The sequence below is a fragment of the Lontra canadensis genome, unplaced genomic scaffold, assembly GCF_010015895.1.
Source record: "Lontra canadensis isolate GAN:19392208 unplaced genomic scaffold, GSC_riverotter_1.0 scaffold85, whole genome shotgun sequence".
NCBI classification, from domain to species: Eukaryota; Metazoa; Chordata; class Mammalia; order Carnivora; family Mustelidae; genus Lontra; species Lontra canadensis.
Genome location: NW_022631079.1, coordinates 4,019,621 through 4,041,978, shown reverse-complemented (window position 1 = coordinate 4,041,978; position 22,358 = coordinate 4,019,621). Strand labels below are relative to the sequence as shown.

The window sequence follows — 22,358 nt, the reverse complement described above, 5'->3', positions numbered from 1 at the left end:
CACAAGCAGGGCACAGGGAAAGGGACAAGTAGACTCCCGGTTGAGCAGGGAGCCCAATGCGGGGCTGGATCAGGACCCTGGGATCATGACCTGAGCTGAAGGCAGATGCTTAACCCACTGAGCCCCCCAGGCACCCAGATTATTCCCCCTTTGAGTCAAGACTCCACTGTTCCTGACCCTGACTGCCCAGTGACAGGGGTGAGGACCTGCTGGGAAACGCACATGGCTTCTGACTTTCAGAATCATTTCAAACAGAACTTAGCAAACTCTCTGGGGAGTTCTGGGAGGCACAATGTTATTAGTATTAATGTAGATTTGTGGCCATGCTCGGTGTGGGAGCAGCAGGAATGGAGCTAAGCATCTCCGGCCTTGACAGGCTGTAGACCAGGGTGAATTTCAGAACTCTAACTCGTGGCCCTACCTCGTGGCCCTCTCAGATCCCCTCTTGAACGCTTTCAACATGTTGAAACGAGATAAAATGAAACACATTGCAACTTCTTCCTTGGCCCTGTGAAATACAAAACTATAGCTCCTACTTTCTAAAAGCTCAAAATTTCCCTGCTTCACTATCTGCCCCCCCCCCCCCGCAATTAGATGATATTAGAGCTGGAACATGATCTTGGGCAAAATGTAGATTAAAGGTCAGTCTTTCTGAAACCCAGTGGTGTTTCTGATACCTTGGTCCGAAGATCATATTGCAGTCTGAGCCAATTTTTTAATGATGGATCCTCATTCAAATATCAAGGCTCTAAAAACATGTGCTTGAGCATAGAACATAGATCCTTGAACTTGGTATCTATTGGTGACAATGATTATTATTTTCCTTCTGATGTTCTAATTCTAAATACTTTTGCTATTACATCTCATCTTTTTTTGTTTGTTTGCTTCTTTCTCCCCAAAGATTGATTTTTTTTTTTTTTGTAACACATAACTTTGTATCAAAGGGGAAATCATTTTCCCTTGAAAGCAAGTCGAGGTTAAAAATAGAAAGGAATGAGAATTTTAGAAAAACAAATAATTAAACCTTACCCCCTTTAGACAAATTTTTCCCTGGAATAAAAGACTTTGCATGAACAGGAACACAAAATCTGTTGCTTGCTCACCAGATAATTTATCTAATTCATTATGCATCCTAAAATTCAAACAGAGCCTTTAGCACACGTGCTCACACACACACAATGATTGATTAGCCCACCTTGGCCTTAGAAAAGGCACTTTAAATTACATTTAACTATTTTATTTCTTTACCCATAAAGCAGAGTTGTCCATGCTCGTGACACGTATAAGAAACAATGCTGTTTCTGAAGTTACCTATCAGAATGGAGCACGCTCTCTTTAACGCTGGCTGGTGTTGGTGAATTTCCCAGTCAGCCCCAGTAGACTGCACCCACCTTCAAACGCCGGATGGCTATAGGATAGAGAGGCAGAAGAGAGAAAAGGCAAATGAAAAGTTCTATCATAAATAACTGAAATTTTAAAGGTTTTTGAAAAGAGGTCATAAAAAGCCAATCGAATGGATGCTCATCCTGATCGGAAGTGCGCAAAGGAAAGATCGTGTTCATTTAAAGAGAAGTTATTACCAAAAGTGCAGGTATTTGCCTTTGATGACTTCCACGTCCTAGAGTGGCCAGATCAGGACCGCATTCATGGCAAAGGTCAAAGCTTCAAGGGAATGAAGAGGAGGGGCCGTATCATCTGCTGGGAGGAGATTTACAGCATCCAATCCTCCAAGACTATTTACCTGCCTACCTGCCTACTTAATGTGCAGAATTTATGTATGGTATTCCCTACAGCTCATTTTGTATTTGAATTCCTGTAGGAGGTATGTTCAGGTGGGAATGTTTTTTTTGTTTTGCTTTGTTTTTTGTTTGTTTTTTTTAACATGCGCAGACATGCACAGACACACACACACAGGACACTTGGCCAGGAATTTACGTCATATCTAGTTTTAGACACCATCTCATCAATTTGTGTGGGTAAATGAAAGGCAGTTGGAAAGAGCAACAAGATAACACTGGCTATTTTGACACATGCTACTGTTTCTTTTCTGAGTTAATTTTTCTGCTATGTTACATTGCTGTTAAATCACCTTCAAGTCCCCTCAACACCCCTGAAAAATGGGTCAATGGCTTTGATTTCATCCCTCTCTTAATCACCATCAACCTCTAACGTATTTGCTGGGTGAGTGAATAAATAAACGGATGAATCCAGAAGTCCAGAAAACATTGCTTAATTACTGAGGCATAATATTATTATTCATAACAATAGTGAAATCTTAAATATTTATTATTTACTTTGTATCAGGCATTTCACCTCATTACTCTATAGATTCTACTGGATCTCTTTGCTTTTTAAAGTATGCTTTGAAGGACATTTTTCTTAACTTCATTATATAGTAGATTTAATAAGAGAGTAAACTCATAGGAAAAGTCAATCTTGTTTTTGTTTTTGTACTAAATGGGAATAATTCCACCGTTAGTCATAGATTACATTGCATGCTGATACAATAAATAATTACTACTGGAGAGTCATTTTTCTGTTATTATTAATATACCCTTAAGTCTATTATGGCGTAATCAGATATCTTTCCCACAACCTCTCTTCCTTAATTTCTCCATACATTAAAAAAAAAAAAAAATCTCATCAATGTAGAACCGTTCAAGTTTTTTTCTACAAATAACCAGATTTCTTAGGAGATAACCTGTGGGAGGCCACGGTAAGGCTTGAGACGAGGACCAAACCAGGCCTTGACTTGTGCCTCCTTTAAAAGCTGAAGAGCCAAACAAAAGGCTTCGGTCGATAAAGTCGAGTAGCCCTGAGAAAGGGTCTGTGCTACGTCGTGCGCTCGCCTACGTGACTTCCCACACATTCTCCCTACAGAAGGGAACAATGTGGTCAGGGTCAGAAATTCTTCGTTGGTCCTTGTTGTTCCTGTACTGCCCATAATCCACTCCCTGGTTGATTGTAACTTCTTGTATCAATAGTAGCTAATGGCATTAACCGTGATTACCTGGCATCATGAGATTTGTTTGTAGTTAATGTAAAACTTGTTATAGGAACTTGTGGTTATCTGACTAGATACTGATGTATATTACTCCTTCTATTGTGGTCGGCCTTATAAATGCTTGTAGGATGTGGAATAAAATCAGCCCTGTTGGGTATCCTCCTCAGTGCTCCTCCTGCCCCCATCTCTCTGCTTCTTGAGTTCTTTTCTTCATCCTCTTACCCTCACGTTCCTGGTCGATTTGTCGCGCCGGCTGTGACAATAACCCTTTTCTGTATGCCAGCATTGTCCAATAGAAACGTGATGTGAACTACACATATCATTTAAATTTTCTTGTAACCACATTTTTTTAAAGAATAAGGAAACTGGTGAAATTAATTTTTATATTATACTTCCTTTAAACCAATAGACCCCTAATATTATCATTTCAATATGTAATCAATATTATTAACAAGATACTTTCCTTTATTATTATGATTTTTGCACTAAGTCTTTGAAACCTGACGACTATGTGACACTCACAGCACATCCCCATTAGGACTAACACATTGTAGAAACTTTAGAGCCACATCGGACTAGTGACTGTGTATTGGAGGGGACAGCTCTGTCCTATCAGTCTTGTGCTTGCTCTTTTCTCCAACCAGATACTTTATTTCTTCACTGGAACTCTACTCAGATACATAGCTTTGTGTCATATGTCTGACCTGAATTAGATATCTGCCTACGGCACTGTTTACTCTCTGATTCATCGAACATATCTTCTCAAGTACTCGGCCTCTGCTCTCCCCAGCTGAGCCTCGAATCTTCCTGTCCAGCCAAACATCTTGCTAACCAATATTTAGTTATAACACTTCATCAAAAGAACCCTGATTACCAGTCTTCTCCAGCTCAATAAATCTAGATAGAGAGCTGCTTACATTGACTCTATGCCAATAACAAATGCCAAACTGTTATTTTAAAGGGTTTTTTTTTTTTTTTTTTTTTTTTTTAAGGATTTCATATTTCCACTGGGTGGCTCAGTCAGTTAAGTGCCCCTCTTGATTTTGACTCAGGTCATTGACTCAGGGTCCTGGGATGGAGAGCCCCACACTGGGCTCTGTGCTCAGCAGGGAGTCTGCCTCTCCCACTGTCCCTTCCCCTGCTTGTGCTTTCTCTCTCAAGTAAATAAATAAATTCTTTAAAATGTCACTAAAATAATTTTGCCATCATGTAAATTCATTTACAAGCTTGACAGCTTCCTAGATCCACCTCTTGAGTGTTGGCTGAATAAACAGTAGTTATATATGTGTGTGATTAGTCTAGCTTTTTTTCAGAGGTTTTGCCTTGAGACCGGGGGTATCAGCACAGTCTCACTGATTGTCCCTAAAAGGTGATGGAGTCCTTAATGTAGAACTGAGAAAGTATTTGTCCATGCCTAGATCTGTGGTTCCAAGTAGCCCTGTGGTATCCAAAGCAGCCTTACCTTCAGCTGGAGCACTGGAAATTTCTAGTAACGCCTTCTCCACGTTGCAGCTACTGTCATCCCTTTAAATCACACATCTGAGTCTGTTTTGAGCACTCTTGTAATTAAAACTCTTAAATGGCTTTGCATTCAAATTTCTGTGACTGCCTAGGAAAGCCCACAGCCCAGGCTCTGCCTCCCTCTGGAGATCACCTTGCCCCACTCTCTCCTGGCTCCCCATGCCTCTTTAATTGTCTCCAGCAAGCCTAGCTCTTTGCCACCTGAGCCAGTCCCCTGCCTGCAATATCTAGAACACTTGACAGATCTGAGATGAAATTTTGTTTGCTCAGAGACTTCCTTCCCTGTCCACCTAGATGAGAGTGTCCTTCTTGCTGGTAGATGTATCAATATTATAATTAAAGATTTAATTATGTGAGTAAGCAGCTGTCTGATATCTGCTTTTCTCATGAGTCTATAAGTTTCACTTGGACAGGAACAGTGTCTACCGTATTGCTCTTTGCATTCTGAATGCCCAGTTAGGTCGTAATAGGTACTCACAGCCTCATAACATAAAGATGAAGAACTTGGTAAAGTCAAGATCCCGAATTTTAGAGAACTAATATTGTGGGGGAAAGTTGTCCAATATTTACAAAATTCAGTTCCTTCATCTGGAAAGAAAGGATGAAGAAATTACCGTTTTATAAGATTATTATGAAGATTAAACATAATAGATGTAAATAATAGACATAAAGTGATGAGACTGTTATTTACATGTGGGAAGGACTCGATGTTCTTGAAGGATGTGTAGATGGTGATTTTTGCCAAAGCATATACTTCCTTTGTGTTCGTTCCCTTGGACACCGGGTAACATTCACATACTAGGACTTAGGTGTTTTATTACAGGGAAAGAATAAACTAATTTGGCAAAAAAATTGACACAGTTCTTTTGACAGCTATACTTTCCAATGCAAATTATAAACACATGTTTTGATTTATGTTTTGCACTTTCTGGTACATTTTAGTTATGTGGCTCAGTTCTATGTAAGTGCCATCACTTCTGGGACACAGCCAGGAACAAGAGTTGGCAGATGCCAGGCTGATACGCCATCATCACCAAAGAGGGTCCTCCCTGTGAAGCCTTCTGGTGCCCTGCCAGCCAAACTTCCCCATTCAATACCCTCCCCCTCGTATCTAAAGCTCCTTTATATATGATAAGAAATTCTTGAGAAAGGAGTCTAGGTCAAAATATATTAATCATATGTCTTGAAAGTACCCCAATTCCTACAGGACCTAAACTAGTGCTAGAGGACAGAGAGGACACTCCTAGCCATTCAGCAACTATTTATTGATGACTGATTTTGTACAATCATAATGAGACACATTCATAGCCATTAGGCTGTTGGACTCCCGCCCAAGTTCATTCGGAGACCAGATTAATCTTTATATTCCCTGACCCTTCCTCTTTCTGTAGATCCACCCAAGACTTCCTTTACGACTCAGGGCATTCCTTTCCTCCTCTGGGCTGTCTTCTCTACTCTCAGCCTTCTGTGATCTTTCCTTTCTTTGAGGTTCAGTAACACTTTGGGCTTAGTGTCTGTTATGACAAGCTATCAGCTTCTACGTACACGTGATTTTATATCCACTCCTTGACAGCATGCGGAAGTGCTTTTGGGAATTAGAGTAACCACCTGGTTATTTGTTATTTGACCTTGGGTACCTCCGTTAATTGTTTCTGGTACTGATCTTCTTCATGTGTAAAGTGAGTATACTAATATCCAAGTCATAAGCTATCAAAAGGATTAAGGGAGATAATGTGCATCTTGTTCAGTATGTCACACAGCAGGGACGCTGTGAGAATATTCATTCTCATCCCCATGTCACACTCAGTACCTCTTCCCCTTCTCTCCCTGTAGCACCGGAGGATAGAGCATTGGACAAAATATCAGGGATGATTTAATTGACTGTGTGAATAAATGGGGAATGATTGATTGATAAATACTATGATGCTGGCAATATGGCACTGTGATTCAGTACTGGTTCTTGAACTGATAGACAACTTTGCGTTTATCCTCTCTACCCCCCCAAAATGACTCCATCACCTCAGGAAGTTATTAGCTTTTCAAACATTCCATCTTCTTATCTGCAAAATGGAGGAACCACGGAGTCCATCTTCAGGGTCAATGTGAGAATGCAATGAGAGAACCATCTAGAAATCACTGAGCAGCATGCGTGGCAAGTGTTAGATAACTCAAAGAAATAAGGAGAGATGACTTCTATTTATGTTACTCAGACAAATATGTCCAAGGAAACAGGTCTTGTGATTAAATAGGACTTCACATGTGCCATTTAACGTCTTGGTAATTTCTATGTGAAACAAGAATTCTATTTTTCCATATGGGATATAGATCATGACTGGAAATATGAAGCCATAATGTACCCAGCACTTTATAAATAATAATATCTATGCACCCCTTTCTATGGAACTGGCATTGTGCTAAATTCTTCTGCATTATTACCTCACAAAAACTCAATAATAGAGGTGCTTAACAATATTTCCATTTTAAAGGTAGGAAAAATGTGGATTCGGGTGATTAACTAACTTGTCTATGATATAAAGATAACAGTGGACTAGGAACCAAACCGAAAGACTTCAGGGTCCATGATGAAGTGCTGTCCTCTACAAATTCACTTCATAAACAGCTTCAGTCTTCACGATAGCCGCATACGGCTGAGGCAGGAATGAGGGTCTCCATTTTATTTAAAAAAAAAAAAAAAAAGAAAGAAAAAAGAAAAAAAAGGAAGTAGCTAGAATCCATGAGAAATGACTTTTCTAGGGTCACACAGCTAATAAGTAGTGGCGTTAGCTCTGAACTTCCAGTGTCTAACGTGACCATGAAGATTGTTTCTATAGCAATTCCGTGTTCCTGCTCAGTCAAGAGAATAGGTGTTTATGCATGAGAAAACACTTTAAAATTTATTTTCTTTTATTATTTCTTTATTATTGAAGTCTAACTGCCCTACAATGTTATATTAGTTTCAGGGGTACAACACACTGAGTCAGTAATCCTTTATATTCCTCAATGTTGGCCATGATCAGTCTGTTTTGAAAAAAGCATGAGGTGTCATAGAAAGAAGGGTTTGTTGTTGTTGTTGTTGTTTGTGATGACGATCTTTGTAATTGTTCAAGGGTCCCCATGATACCCTTGAAAGGAAAGGCTGAGAACCGGTGGTTCATTTCACTAAACAGAATGCATCCCTCTGACGCCATGCTGGTGGGTGGGATAGCAGATGCCTCCAGGCCCGGAAGAGGAGCCTAGAAGATGGAAGCCCAAAGGTGGGAAAACGTGCAGCCTCAGATAAGAAGGCTCAGGTGAAGAAGGAGGAAAGGCGTGTTATTGCAGAGGACAGGAACCTCTCAGATTTTCCAGTTCTCCTAACCACAGAAGGAGCAGGGCTCTGTTGAAGGTTGGGTAATTCTCCAGTGGGGCAGGACAAGGCTTCCCTGACAGGAATGGGGTTGCGTGGGGTCAAGGGGATGACTCCTGGCTGTGACCCTGATGTGTTGTGGCTGTGAGAGAACCACCCTAGCACACCTGTCAGCAGATCCATCAGAGGAATAACAACCCAGCTGCTGAACCTGGCTCTCCTCTCTGCTGGGCTGGGTTTGACTCAGAACTGGGGTGTCCTGTTTCACCTACTGGAGGACCTGCCTGCTCCAGTCTGACCGTGCCCACTTCACCCCCGCCCCCGGGGCTGGCTTGGCCGCTCCCTTTCTGAAGTTCTGGTGACACAGATTTTGCTTCACTTGCTCTGTTTCTTAAAATCTGTATGAAATTCTGGCCTGGCCAGACACCCCCATACCAAACAAGAGCCTCCCTGACCAGAGGGTCTCGCCTGCGCTTCCTCGTCTGTTCTGTATGGAGACAACACAAGGAAGTGATGAGAGTTGGAATCCAGATTCAGAGAACTCTTAAGACCCAGATTTGCCTCTGATTGGCCTGAGGTAGTATGCAAGGCTTCTGAGCCTCTGTGGTCTTTAAAATAGCCTAATCCCTTTATCACGGAGATAAGGGCAGGGATAAGTGGCTCAGGTCATGCCTTTGGTAAATTCCCTAGAAGTCAGTAAGTGCAAAAGACTGTTAGCTATTTTTATTACTACCCTCATTGGGTTGAAATTCCCTAGCATCTTTTAAACTCGGTATAAGTCATAAGATGAGAACCACATTTTCCTTTTTTTTTTTTTTAATTTATTTGACAGAGAGAGAGAGAGATCACAAGTAGGAAGAGAGGCAGGCAGAGAGAGAGAGAGGGGGGAGGAAGCAGGCTCCCTGCGGAGCAGAGGGCCCGACGCGGGGCTCAATCCCAGGACCCTGGGATCACGACCTGAGCTGAAGGCAGAGGCTTTAACCCACTGATCCACCCAGTGCCCCAGAGTAAATTATTTTTTAAGATTTTATTTATGTATGTATTTATTTAGAGAGAGCACGAGCATGGGGAGGGGCGAGGGGTGAGGCAGAATCTCAACCAGACTGTACGCTCAGTGCAGAGCCCACCGGGGGACTCAATCTCAGAACCCTGAATCATGACCTGAACTGAAGCCAAGAGTTGGACACCTAACTAACTGAGCCACCCAGGTACCCCACAGAGTAAATTTATTTAAAAGAATGGCTTGTAACTCTGAGGAGTTGTTTGCAAATTTCTTTGTTGGAGGTCACAAAGACACCCCTAGCAGGAGAACCCTTATGCCCCCTAGTCCTGCACAAAGTAGGCTTAGGGTGAAACTGAAAAGTGGTTCCATGTCAAAAGTTTCTCCCTCTGGAAGCTGCCAATATTGAGATTACTGAACACGTAATACAAAATCAAACTAAAAATATGATATTTACATGATTGATGAGAGTGATAGTGATGTGCCTTGAAGCTTCTACTGAAAATAAATTATAAATTTAAAGGGTATTTTTAAGAGACAGCACTAAAGGCAAGAAAATCCAACCTGATCAGGAAATGCAACATTGTGACTTAATTTTAATTGAATTCCATTCTGTTTAGGGCAAACAGTGTGGGCTGATCGTATAGAGAATGAGGAAGGTGCGTGGGAAGACTTCAATAAAAAAACCTCATTCGAATGAAAGATGGGCATCTGGTTAGAGGAGCAGAGGCAGATGTATCTAGAAAAGCAAGTGAAGTCAGTTTATGAGGAACTGTGAAATGTAGCTAGGGAAGCTGGAGTTTGGTGGAAGAAAATGAAAAGCAGCAGAATCATGGTAAGTTCTGGTACAGTGGTATTTCATGGTGAAAACACCCTTGGAAGGAGGAATAAGGAGTCAGTGGAAAAACTCATAAATATATTAAGGAGGAAGCAATAAAGCTTTTTAAAAAAGATTTAATCTTTAAATCTTTAAAAAAGATTTATTTATTTATATGAGAGAGAGAGAGAGTGCAGGAGAAAGGGGAGGGGCAGAGGGAAAGGGAGAAGCAGGCTCCCTGCTGAGCAGACAGCCCGACGCAAGGCTCGATCCCAGGACCCTGGAGACCATGACCTGAGCCAAAGGCAGATTCTTAACCAACTGAGCCACCCAGGCATCCCAGGAATAAAGCTTTTGTCAAGAAAAACTGATGCAGTACAAATACTATATTGGCCCACCATGCTGGAAATACGGTTCTAATCCTGGTTTAATCACTAACACCCCTTGGGCACACCACTTAAATAGGACTTATAAAAGACAGTTTTAGGTAGAACATAGCAGAACTTTAAAATTGTTAATAGTTATGCTTATTTAGTTACTTTCTTCATGTCGAGTTACACTAGCTCTGCATTAGCCCAGTGATATAATCTTGAGAAGAATGATACAATCTTAAGAATCCCACCCACCAGCATGGTATCAGAAGGATACAATCAGTTTAGTGACATGGACCAACCAGTTCTCAGCCCTTCCTTTCAAGGATATTGTGGGTATGGCCAACACGCTTCTAGCCATCAGACAACAGCAGGGTCTGGAAATACCATCCTACCATCAAAACTAGAAGATTGGAGCCAAAGTAATAGCGGCAGTTTTCGGAACTTGGAAATCTGGCCGCACAGGACTGTGATTGCTGAGAGGAGGGAAGCAAATGAGGTGTTCTCTAGAAAAACCTGAATGTTCTGCCTACCGATCATTTCTAGATCACAGCAAAGGGAGAGGAACACACCAGGGGGAGTGGGGTCAAATCATGGATGCCAGGGAAGCCCCTGGTTGTAAGAAGAACCTGAACCAGGTGCCTTTGGATCCCGCGCCTTGGGTTCTGCTCACACAGACCACCATCGCTGGCACTTCCTGGAGGACTACTTCCTGGGTGAGGAGGTAAACCTTATCAAGAAGATGGGTGAGCCCCTGACTCTCCACCACAGGCTGGCTGGCCCCCAGGCCAGCTGGGAGAGGAGCTCTTCATAAAGGCTCACCTCGAAGCACAACTAGGAAACTCTGGAGCCCAGTAGATGTTGAGGGGTCCCTTTGTCATCCCCCTGGTGCCCAGGTTTGGCCTGAGCCTCTCCCTGTAGCCACAAGACAACTCTTCAGCCACTGTGGAACATTCTCCCAAGCCCTGGACCAGATGGAAACAGTACAGGCTTTTTGCAGAAAAAAAGAGAGAGAGAGAGAAAGAGAAAAAGAAAAGGAAAGGAAAGGAAAGGAAAAAAGAAAAGAAAAGATAAAAGGAAAGAAAGAAAAGCTCAGTGGTTTTTATGCTTTATGAAGCCAGAGACTGGTATTCGGGGATGATGAGGACGATGAAATTTGGGAGTCAGAATACCAGAGAAAAGAAGGGCAATACAGAGGAAGGGCTTCTGAAATATGGAGACGTATACCCTTGAGCTTTTGGCTCAAGGGTATAACACTGTGCCCACATATATAAATAACACTGTGCCTGCACAGAGGATGAACTATCACCAGAGTGGACAGAGTAAAACTTTTAGAGAGAGAACAATTGCCAGGAAAGTATAAGCAAAACAATTTCTAGAGTGTCCCTAGTATACGTAGGGATGCATTTGAATTCCCACCAGCTGGCATGGAGAGAGGTTTCTGAACACCCGGGAGCATTCAGTAGAGACTTCTGAAAGTGCACACCTCCTAGAAGAGCAGAGCTTCCTGGGAGGAGAGATTAGTCTAGAGTGGCCCTTGAGGAGATGAAAAACCAAAACCAAAACAAAGAAGTCTCAAAGCAATCAGGCTTAGTTTCAAGCAAACAAACTGAACGCCAAAAGAATTCCCAATCCTATTTAAAGGAAGACAATAAAACGTAGCCCTCAGCAATGCAAAATTCAAAGTCTGGTATCCAATAAAAAATTAAGCAGACAACAAAGCAGGAAAATATAACCCATAACCAGGAGAGAATCGATCTATAGAATGAACTCATAAATAAGAAAGGTAATTCTATAAACAGAATGTATGTTAAATAGGTTCTGAAAGATGCTGACTATGCTCAAGGATTTAAAGGAAAACATAAAATAAGGAGGGGGAAAAATGGAAGATATAGGGATGAGGAACAAGATGGCAGAGGAGTAGGAGCCCAAATATCCTTGGGTCCAGGAGTTCAGTTAGATACCAAACCATCCTGAACACCTACAAACTCAACAGGAGATAGAAGAGAAGAGCAGCAATTCTAGAAACAGAAAAGCAACCACTTTCTGGAAGGTAAGACGTGAAGAGAGATGAATCCAAGCGGATATACGGGAAGATAGACCATGGGAGGTGGGAGGGACTGGTCCCTGGCAAGCGGCAGATCACAAAATCAGAACTTTTAGAAGTCTGCTCCACTGAGTGACGTTGCTCCAGAGGCTAAGTGGGGGTGGAGCCCTCGTGGGGACAGTGTGGTCTCAGGACCTACAGGGTCACAGAAAGACCGGGGATGTTGGACTGTGGCAGATCTCTCAGGTTTTGTATCGGGGAAGCTGACTACAGAAATGAGCCAAGGAGGGGGCTCTCAGCTCGGGGTTACCATAAACCATGATCCACAGCACAGGCGGGCCACTGCTCTTTGAGCTGGGACCCCACAAGTGGCAGATCTGGGGAGTCTCCCCTTCCTCCTCTGGAGGCAGGAATCTGCTGGGTTTGGAGACTCCAGATGGGGCTGTGTGCCAGAGACAGAAACACTCAGTCACAGGCTGGGTGAGCGTCGAGTGCAGCCGGAGACCAGGGAGAGGGGAGGGATTGACTGCCCTTCTCCGAGGGCGCACTGAGTGGGGCCCCAAGCACTAGGCTCTTTTGGCTGGAGATTGGGAGGCCGCCATTTTCATTCCTGTCCTCCAGAGCTCTACGGAAAGCATTTAGGGAACAAAAGCTCCCAAGAGCAAAACCGTGCAGATTACTTAGCCCAGCCCCTGGCAAGGGCAGTGCAATTCTGCCTGGGGCAAAGACACTTGAGAATCACTTCAACAGACCCCTCCCTAAGATCAGCAAGAACATCCAGCCAAGACCAAGTTCACAGATCAACAAGAACTGTGGAACTCCAGAGTAGGGGAAAGCAACACATAGAATTCATGGCTTTTTTCTGATGATCCTTTAGTCTTTCAAAGTTAAATTTTATTTTTTTATTCTATTTTTAAAATTTTTCCTCTTTCCTATTTTAACCTTTTTAAACTATTTTATCTTATCAATACCTTTTTAAAAAATCTTTTAAAATTTTCATTGTTATAGTCACATTCTGTCCCTTCATTGTATTTAACCTTATTTTTTGTATACATATAGGTTTATCTGTCTTTAAAATTTTGGGATACAGTTTCTTTTAATAGATCAAAATACACCCCAAATCTAGCACATGACTTTGTTCTAATCTCCAGCCCTATCACATTCTTTCCTCTTTTTTTTTTATAACCAACTTATCAATTCCTTCTTTAGAAACTTTTAAAATTTAAAATTAAAATTTTCATCTAAAATTTAACATTTAAAATTTTCATCTTTACAGTAATATTCCATCCCTTCATTGTGTTCACCCTTATTTTTGTATATATATATGTTTTTCTTTCTTTAAAATTTTGAGAGGCAGTTTCTTCTACCAGACCAGCATTCACCCCAAATCAAGTGTGTGGCTCTGTTCTATTCACCAGTTGTATGTATGTGTGTATACACACACACACACACACACACACACAAAATATATATGTATGTGTATATAAAATATATGTATATAATTATACAATATATTATTATATACATATATAATATTGATAATAATGTTATATAATACATAATATAATAATATAATACACACATATAACATATATATGTATGTATATATATACAGACATATATGTATGTATGTATAGTATATATATATAAATGTGTATATATATTTCTTTTTTTCCCTACCTTTCTTCTCCCCTGGTTTCAGGTCTCTTCCAATTTGTTTAGTGTATACTTTTCTAGGGTCATTGCTACCCTTTTAGTATTCTGTTCTCTCATTCATCTGTTCTTATCTGGATAAAATGACAAGGTGGAAAAACTCACCACAAAAAAAGAACAAGAAGCAGTACCAATGGCTAGGGACATAATTAATACGGACATTAGTAAGATGTCAGAACTAGAGTTCAGCATGATGATTATCAAGGTGCTAGCTGGGCTTGAAGAAACATTGAAGATACTAGAGAATTCCTTTCTGGAGAAATAAAATCCCTTTCTTGAGAAATAAAAGAACTAAAATCTAATCAAGTTGAAATTTAAAAAGCTATTAATGATGTGCAATAAAAAATGGAGGAATTAGTGATATAGAAGACCAAATGACGGGGAATAAAGAAGCTGAAAAAAAGAAAGACAAACAACTACTGGACCATGAGGGGGGAATTCGAGAGAGAAGTGATACCATAAGATGAAACAATACTAGAATAATCAGGATCCCAGAAGAAGAAGAAAAGAGAGGGGCAGAAGGTATATTGGAACAAATTATAGCAGAGAATTTCCCTAATTTGGGGAAGGGAACAAGCATCAAAATCCAGGGGGCACAGAGAACCCCCTCAAGATCAATAAAAATAGGTCCACACCCCGTCATCTAATAGTAAAACTTACAAGTCTCAGTGACAAAGAGAAAATCCTGAAAGCAGCCCGGGACAAGAAGTCTGTAACATACAATGGTAGAAATATGAGATTGGCAGCAGACTTATCCACAGAGACCTGGCAGGCCAGAAAGGACTGGCATGATCTATTCACAGCACTAAATGAGAAAAATATGTAGCAAAGAATATCATATCCAGCTAGGCTTTCACTGAAAATAGAAGGAGAGATAAAAAGCTTCCAGTAAACAAAAGATAAAAAGAGATTTAAAAAAAAAGAAAGATAAAAAAGATAAAAAGCTTCCAGATAAACAAAAACTAAAAGAAATTGCAAACACCAAATGAGCCCTACAGGAAATATTGAAAGGGGTCCTCTAAGTGAAGAGAGAGCCTAAAAGTAACAAACCAGAAAGGAGCGGAGACAATATATAGTAACAGTCACGTTATAGGCAATACAATGGCACTAAATTCATATCTTCCAGTAGTTACCTTGAATGTAAATGGGCTAAATGTCCCAATCAAAAGACATAGGGTATCAGAATGGATTAAAAAAAGACCATCAATATGCTGTCTGCAAGAAACTCATTTTAGACCCAAAGACACCTCCAGATTGAAAGTGAGGGGGTGGAAAACAATTTACCATGCTAATGGACATCCAAAGAAAGCTGGGGTGGCAATCCTTATATCAGTTAAATTAGATTTTAAGCCAAACCAAAAAAAAAAAAAAAAGGAAGATATAAAATAGACCTAAATGGGATCTCTAGAGATGAAGAATATAGGCTCTAAAATAGAAAATGCATCAGATAGGATTCCAGCAGACTAGACACTGCGTAAGGAAAAATTTGTGAATATGAACACACACAATGGACATTATCTAAAAGGAAGCACACCAAAGGAAAACAGTGGGAAAAACATCCAGCTTTAATGACTTGGGGGTCAACAGCAAGTGGTCTAATGCATTAGAGATCCAAGGGATGTGAAGGCACAAAAGATGTTTGGAGGGAAAAAAAAAGATATTTGGAGAAATATTTTAGTTACATTATTAAATTATCAAATTTGATGAAAACTTTAAGTCCACAGATTCAAGAAGTTCGTTGAATTCCAAGCAGAATACACAACCAAACCACCCCAAGGCTCAATCAAATCAAACTGTGAAAAATCCCTTGGTGAAAAGAGAATCTTAAAGAAAAAAAAATGTGCAGTAAATACAAAGAAGGAATAGAAGAACTCACATACTTACCAGAAACTACATGCCAGGAGGTAATGAACAACATTAAAAAACATTGCAAGAGCTGTGCCTGGGTGGCTCAGTCCATTAAGCATCTGAGTCTTGGATTTGGCTCAAGTTATGATCTCAGGGTCCTGGAATTGAGCTCCTCAGGCTCCTCACTCAGCACAGAGTCTGCTCAAGATTATCTCTCTCTCCCTCTGCCTCTCCCCCCATTTGCACATGAGTGTGCACGCTCTCTCTTGTTCTTTAAAATAAATGAATATAATTAAAAAAAAAAAAAGCCCTGTGAGAATAACAAAATAGGAAGCATATCTGTCCAAGATTCTCTTACCAGAAAAAAAATTTTTAGAAATGAAGGCAAAATACCTTCACCAATCAGCCCAGGTGGAGATTCTGGGAGCCTCTCAAACTTTTCCTAAGGATGTATGCATTGCCACATCTTTTGCTTGCTCCTGGGGAACAGGTCCCAGGGCCATGCACCTTCTCTGTTCATTGCTGACCATCAGGGAAATGCAAATCAGAACCACGAAAAGCTATCTTCTCGCAACTTCTGGGGTGGCTATAACAACAACACTACTACCAATAAAACAAAAGACAAAGAAATAAGTGTCGGTGGGATGTAGAGAAATTGCACCATTACACAGTGTCAGTTGGAATATAAAGTGGTGCAGCCACTATAGAAAATGGTATGGAAGTTCCTCAAAATATTAAAAACAGAACTCCTCCATGATCCAGGATTCACACTTCTGGGTATATATTCAAAAGAATTGAAATTAGGATCTTAAGGGGTGCCTGGGTGGCTCAGTGGGTTAAACCTCTGCTTTTTGCTTAGGTCATAATCTCAGGATCCTGGGATCAAGCCCCACATCAGGCTTTCTGAGCCTGCTTCCTCCTCTCTCTCTCTGCCTGCCTATTTGTGATCTCTCTCAATCTGTGTCAAATAAATAAATAAAACTTAAGAAAAAAAAGAAATTAGGATCTTAAAAAGATACCCATACTTCCAAGGTCATCCCAACATTATTTGTGGTGGCCAAGATATGGAAACCACCTAAATGTCTATAGAAGGATGAATGGATAAAGAAGATCTACTTTAAACATACATGTAAGGGAATATAAGCCAACCTTAAGTGATGGCAAAACAAAGACTTTTTTTCAGTTTGTCTGTCAATTGATCGCTAGCAAATCTGCAAAACAAGAAATGTTTAAGGAAGTTCATCAAAACAAGAAGAAAATAAAGGTAATAAGGAACAGGGTCTCTCAAGCTTTTAACCAAAGAGACAAAATAATAATAATAATAATAATAATAGCAATGGTTTGTTATTACTATCAACAGTCATTCGCTATTGCTGGTAAGAAATTAACCATAAGGGGTACCTGGGTGGCTCAGTGGACTAAGCCTCTGCCTTCAGCTCAGGTCATGATCCCAGGGTCCTGGGATCGAGCCCCACATCGGGCTCCCTGCTCAGCAGTGAGTCAGCAGGTTTGTTACTTTTAGGCTCTCTCTCTGCCTGCCTCCCTGCCTACTTGTGGTCTCTGTCTGTCAAATAAATAAATAAATAAAAACCTTTAAAAATAAAAAAGAAAAAGAAATTAACCACAAATGTGGAGGTTTAAAAGAATATCCATTTATTTTCTCACTCTTGCTGTGGGTCCACAGTCTGGACATGGTGCAGCAACCTCCTCTGCTCAGGGACTCCCTGGGCTGCACACGAGGTGTGGCCAGCCTGCTTTCTCCATTAGAGGCTGCACTGGGGAATAATGGGCTTCCACGCTCACCCAAGAGCTGGCTCTAATTCATCCCGCAGCTGTCCGACTGAGGATCCGTCAGTTTGCTGGTTGTGGGCTGGAGGCCACCTGCAGATGCCAGATGTCACACGTGGCTCCTTGCCACGTGAGCTTCCGTATCTGTTCACTTCATCAAGCCGACAAGAGGAAGCTCTTCTCCAGTCTACTTAGATGGAGTCTCATATAATATAACGCAATCAGGAAGTGATGTCCCATCACCTTTGCCATAAACACGATCTAACCAAGGGCGTGGCACTGTTACCTTTGCCAGTTCTGTTGATCAGAAGCAAGTCTCAGGGCCCTCCCATACTCAGGGGGAGAGGATTACCCCATATGTGGACACTAGTAGGTGAAAATCACTGGAGGGGTCACCTTAGGGGTTTGTGTGCCACGTTATTAGTTTGAGAATCCACTTACTTAGAGAAAGGAAAATGCATTTACTTTTGCAAACATTCGTCCATCAGTCTAATAAGGTCTTGGTAAATTTCCTTGGGTGCGTCCTGTCCGAGGTAAAAATCCACATGATTGTAGTGTGGGATCAACTTGTAGTAAATAAGCCTGGTAATCTTAGGGAGTAAATTCTCAACATCTTTGAGATCAGCCACACGGTCATGTCCTCCACTCCACACAGCCGTTGGTACTTCCATCTTTGTGACGTCATATAAGGGAGGTGTAAGCTAGTTACAAGTAAAGAGATGGAGGAAAAAAGAGTTTTTACAGAAAACCACCTAATGAAGTAGAATTAACTATTAATTGTTAAGCCAGTTCTTCAAATGCTCCAAGTGTGCAGTTAGAATACACTTAGTGATCTATAAACATTAAAATGTTCTAAGTACTTAAAAACACTTTTGTGCAATAATTTCAATTGTGAGCAAATGAACAACAATGACAAAAAAAAAAAAAACAAAAACCAACAACAACAACCCCATAACCATTTTATTCCTGATTTGCACTTAGAGGAAAATAGGAAAGAATTCTAGGGGAAGGGGACCCTCCCTTATTTCTATCTTTCTAGTAACACTTGCATGGAGACTATGACCTTTTCCAACAAAATAGACGTGTTTACATATTGGATACATGTAAATACTTCTTCTCATACACAGAAATCTGAACAAGGCGTTACTGACACTTGAGCAGGCTCTTGTGGGGGCACTGAGACCAACAGATGAAAACATTTGAAATACTAGGTTAAGCAGGAGACAGCCTGTTCCAGAGAACAGTGGCTGTGGCATTAATCTCTTGCCCCTTCTTTCTGGACATACAGCATTTCTCACGTGGAACCAACAAATTCCATCCTCCAGTTTAACAGTGGTCCAAGGAGATTAGGCCTGGCCAATCCATCCTTCATCCTTCTGGCCTCCGTGACTGGATGAGAGACAGGTACATGGCTAAAAACCAAGCCAGAGCTCTCTCTGGAACTTTCTGCTAGAGCAATTGAGAAACATACTGGTTTTTTCTTTGGGTTTGCGGTTGGAAGAATGCTATGAGCTAAGTACATCCAGGCACCCTTTCACTACTATTTTTTAAAATAGCTTAAGCAGGGAAAGGGCATACACAAGCAGAAGTGGGAGAGAGACAGGGAGGGATAGAGGGAGCTGGAAAGCCCAGAGGACAGTGTTTAAGTTTCTACCTATTGTGAATTTCCCACCACACTTCTTAGCTCAGTAAAGCATACTGCTTTTATATTTTTTAAACCTAAAATAGAGCTGTCTTCTGCTTAAGCCTCCAACTCTTGGTTTTAGCTCAGGTGGTCAACTTGGGGTCTTGAGATCAAGGCCCTGCCTGAGGTTCCATGCTGGGAGCAGAGCCTGCTTGAGATTCTCTCCCTCTGTCTCTGCCCCTCCCACTCATGCTCTCTCTTTCTCTAAAAATAAATAAATACATCTTTAAAAAAGAAAATGCACCATCATTAATTTTGGCAGCAACATTAGGAAGAAAAGGTCATACGGACAAAAGTACAGATCCTTAGGAACTTGTAACCTTGCCCGGGAGAGGTTTCCTAGACGAGAAATGCACACGGGGGGCCGTCCCTAACTCGTCGAATGTGCACCCGGAGTTCCCTGAGCAGGGCGGTGTTCAGGCAGAGAGCACGGCTTTAGTCATTACAGAAGTCACTGGCAGTCCATATGTTGGTGTCTGAGTCTTCGCATTGCTAAATATCTTACTGTTTCCACGTACGCTATACTGCTGGGACACTGTGGCCTTGGGCTTAGAAGCAAGTGGTCAGTGAGAAGGTCTAGCTGCAACAGGGAGTGAAGTGAGAAAGGCCGGGAAGCAAGTGAGTGCAGGTCGGCTGCTAGGAGAAGGGCTCAGGGGAGCAGAAGGGCTCAGAGGAGCTGGCGCAGTGCCCAAAGGCAAAGAACACCAAAGGCAAGAAGAGATGTGCTTCCTCTGACTCTGTGGGTTTCTCGGCAGGATCATACACGGCACAACGACCCGAGTGCAAGGATGGCGCGAGCACAACCCAGAGGGAGCAGCGCATGTTAGCAAGTTTATGGCAACAGACTGGGTCTCCGCAATGATTTAGGACCCTATGGAGGACGAAAGGGGGCCCAGAAGTTGGCAAAGCAAACATGAACGTGAAAATCAGGATGCAAATAAGACGTGCTGGCTTTGGGCCAAGAAATTCTTTTTTACTCTCGTGGTAATAAAGGATTGGTGATTTCATTGATAATCACGCCTGCCTAATTTAGGGCTATTACTTATCCTTGTGACAAAAGCTATTGCTTTTACACTTGATGTCGTCTACCCTCAGTTTGGGATTTTCCATTATTCATTCCCTCCAAGGTCCCAAGCAAAATATTGTAAATGAACTTGAGCTACCCCCTCTCCCCACCCAGTCTTCTGAGGGTCTGTGAGCACAATGGTAAAGCTAAGCCTTGTGACTCAGCTCTCAACCGAATTGATATCTGAGGCCACAGATTAAGTTCATCAGCCAAGACACTTTCCTTTGAGCAACTATCTACTCTTGAGAGGACGAGGAATCAATCGATTACAAGAGTAGACGTCACTTGGGACATAGTGGGTGAGTCTGTGGGTGGTCAGCAGTTTAGGAGAAAACTATAGAAGTTCGGGAGGAAAATTGGATTTTTCACAGCAGCCAAAATTTTGCAATTTCAATACTGCAGTTGGGGTAGTACTGAAAATTTGCTTTTTAAAAAAATTCCATTTTTTTCCGTATTCCTGATTTGAGGAACTCATGTGTCTTTTTTTTTTTAAGATTTTATTTATTTACTTGACAGAGATCACAGGTAGGCAGAGAGGCAGGCAGAGAGAGGAAGTGAAGCAGGCTCCCCGCTAAGCAGAGAGCCCGATGCGGGGCTCGATCCCAGGACCCTGGGATCATGACCTGAGCCGAAGGCAGAGGCTCTAACCCACTGAGCCACCCAGGCGCCCTGGAACTCATGTGTCTTTGATGACTACTTGTTTAATTTGAGCTCAGTCTATTAGCATGAGGCCAAAATAATATACAGATTTCCTTATCAATGCTGGAAAAAATAACAACAAATAGAACATAACCTATTGCCATTTAATATAGAACTTTGGCCCCAAAAGTTTTCAGAGATTGTGTTAGGAAGTATCTTGACTCACTGTATCTCTGACAGATAACAGCACTTCTTCCTTAGAGTGATAGTTCTGTCTGGTATATCTTTAGTGATCCATATACTGTTGTTGTTGTTTTTATGAGTCATACATGGCATCCCAAAGAACTGTCCCAAAGCACTGAGAGTTTCTATTTTTTGAGAAGGAAGAAGTGCAGTGGAAGAAGAATGGATACAAAATCCAGGAACCCTGGGTCATAGTCAGGTCCATTACTAGCTAAATAATTTTGGCAATTTGGCAATTTACGTAACCTCTCTGAGGGTACATATGAGGACAATCATATTTGCCTTGCACGGTCCTCGTGAGGATCACAGTAATGATGTGGAACCTGGCAGGAAACCAAGAAGTAGCATCTGACTGATATATAACATCTGGGGTAGTGTTGGTGTTTAACGAGTGAATACTACTTTATTAGTTTGCAAGCAGGTGCCCCTGATGATTATTGTCATCTCTGTACCTGGTGGAAGTGCCTCATGTTCTGATCAGCGTTTCCCCAATCAAAAGCTTGGAACAGACCAGAATTAGCAGCCTGTAATAAAATAAAAATAAAAATGCATTCCCGTGACATGAGAAGACAGCACACATTGAAAGACAATAAACAGAAAATATACAAAGAGGATGACATCACATCCCACTGTTTGGGCACAAGAGCTAAAACCCAGTAGAGAGGAATAAACCCGATCATATAAATGATAAATATTGATATACCAATTCACAGAACTGACCATCTTTCAATCCCTTCCCCCATACTTCTCGCACGAAAATCCTCAGACAGCAATGTCCTTAAATGTTCTAATGCCTATGAAATGTTTACAAGGATGCTGGGTCGGATGATTCTTGAATATCTTAGCTTCAGGAATTTTAATATATATTTTTTAAAAGGCACCAGCTGGACATCTACATTGAAAAGTGACTGTTTTCATGTACAAACAGCTTTGTATGTTATCCTAGGCAGGCGGTCTAGGATATTAGGACCATATTCCTTATTTTTAAACATTTTTGTCGCCATTGCAAGGAATGTTCACTCAGAATCTCCTCAGAGCTTTCTGTTTGAGGTACAGTGCTGCTGTCCCCCAACTGCAGGGCCAGGCAGCCTGTGTCTCCCACATCACCTGTTCCTGTGGCCACAGCCTCCAGGTCTGAGACACCACATGCACCCATATTTGCATTTTAATGTTTAGATTTGGCTATTAGAATAGAAACATTCATAAGCCTCTACACCTAAGGGTTCCTTCTTCTGTGATTTGCCAGGAAGCAGGTAATGTTCACATTTGTC

At 41.4% G+C, this 22,358-nt stretch overlaps 1 protein-coding gene across 3 annotated transcripts in view; it reads right to left on the bottom strand.

Moving 5' to 3' along the window:
- Window positions 1–17,821: 17,821 nt before the first annotated feature.
- LIPK (lipase family member K) overlaps window positions 17,822–22,358 on the bottom strand; it is a 32,168-nt gene continuing 27,631 nt past the window's right edge. For all 3 annotated transcript variants that reach the window (XM_032883045.1, XM_032883044.1, XM_032883046.1), the window contains exons 9-10: window positions 21,540–21,611; window positions 17,822–18,156 (exon numbers count right to left, since the gene is read on the bottom strand). In XM_032883045.1, the coding sequence (XP_032738936.1) occupies window positions 17,917–18,156; window positions 21,540–21,611 (312 nt within the window). In that variant the 3' untranslated portion in view covers window positions 17,822–17,916. The remainder of the gene's footprint in view (window positions 18,157–21,539; window positions 21,612–22,358) is intronic.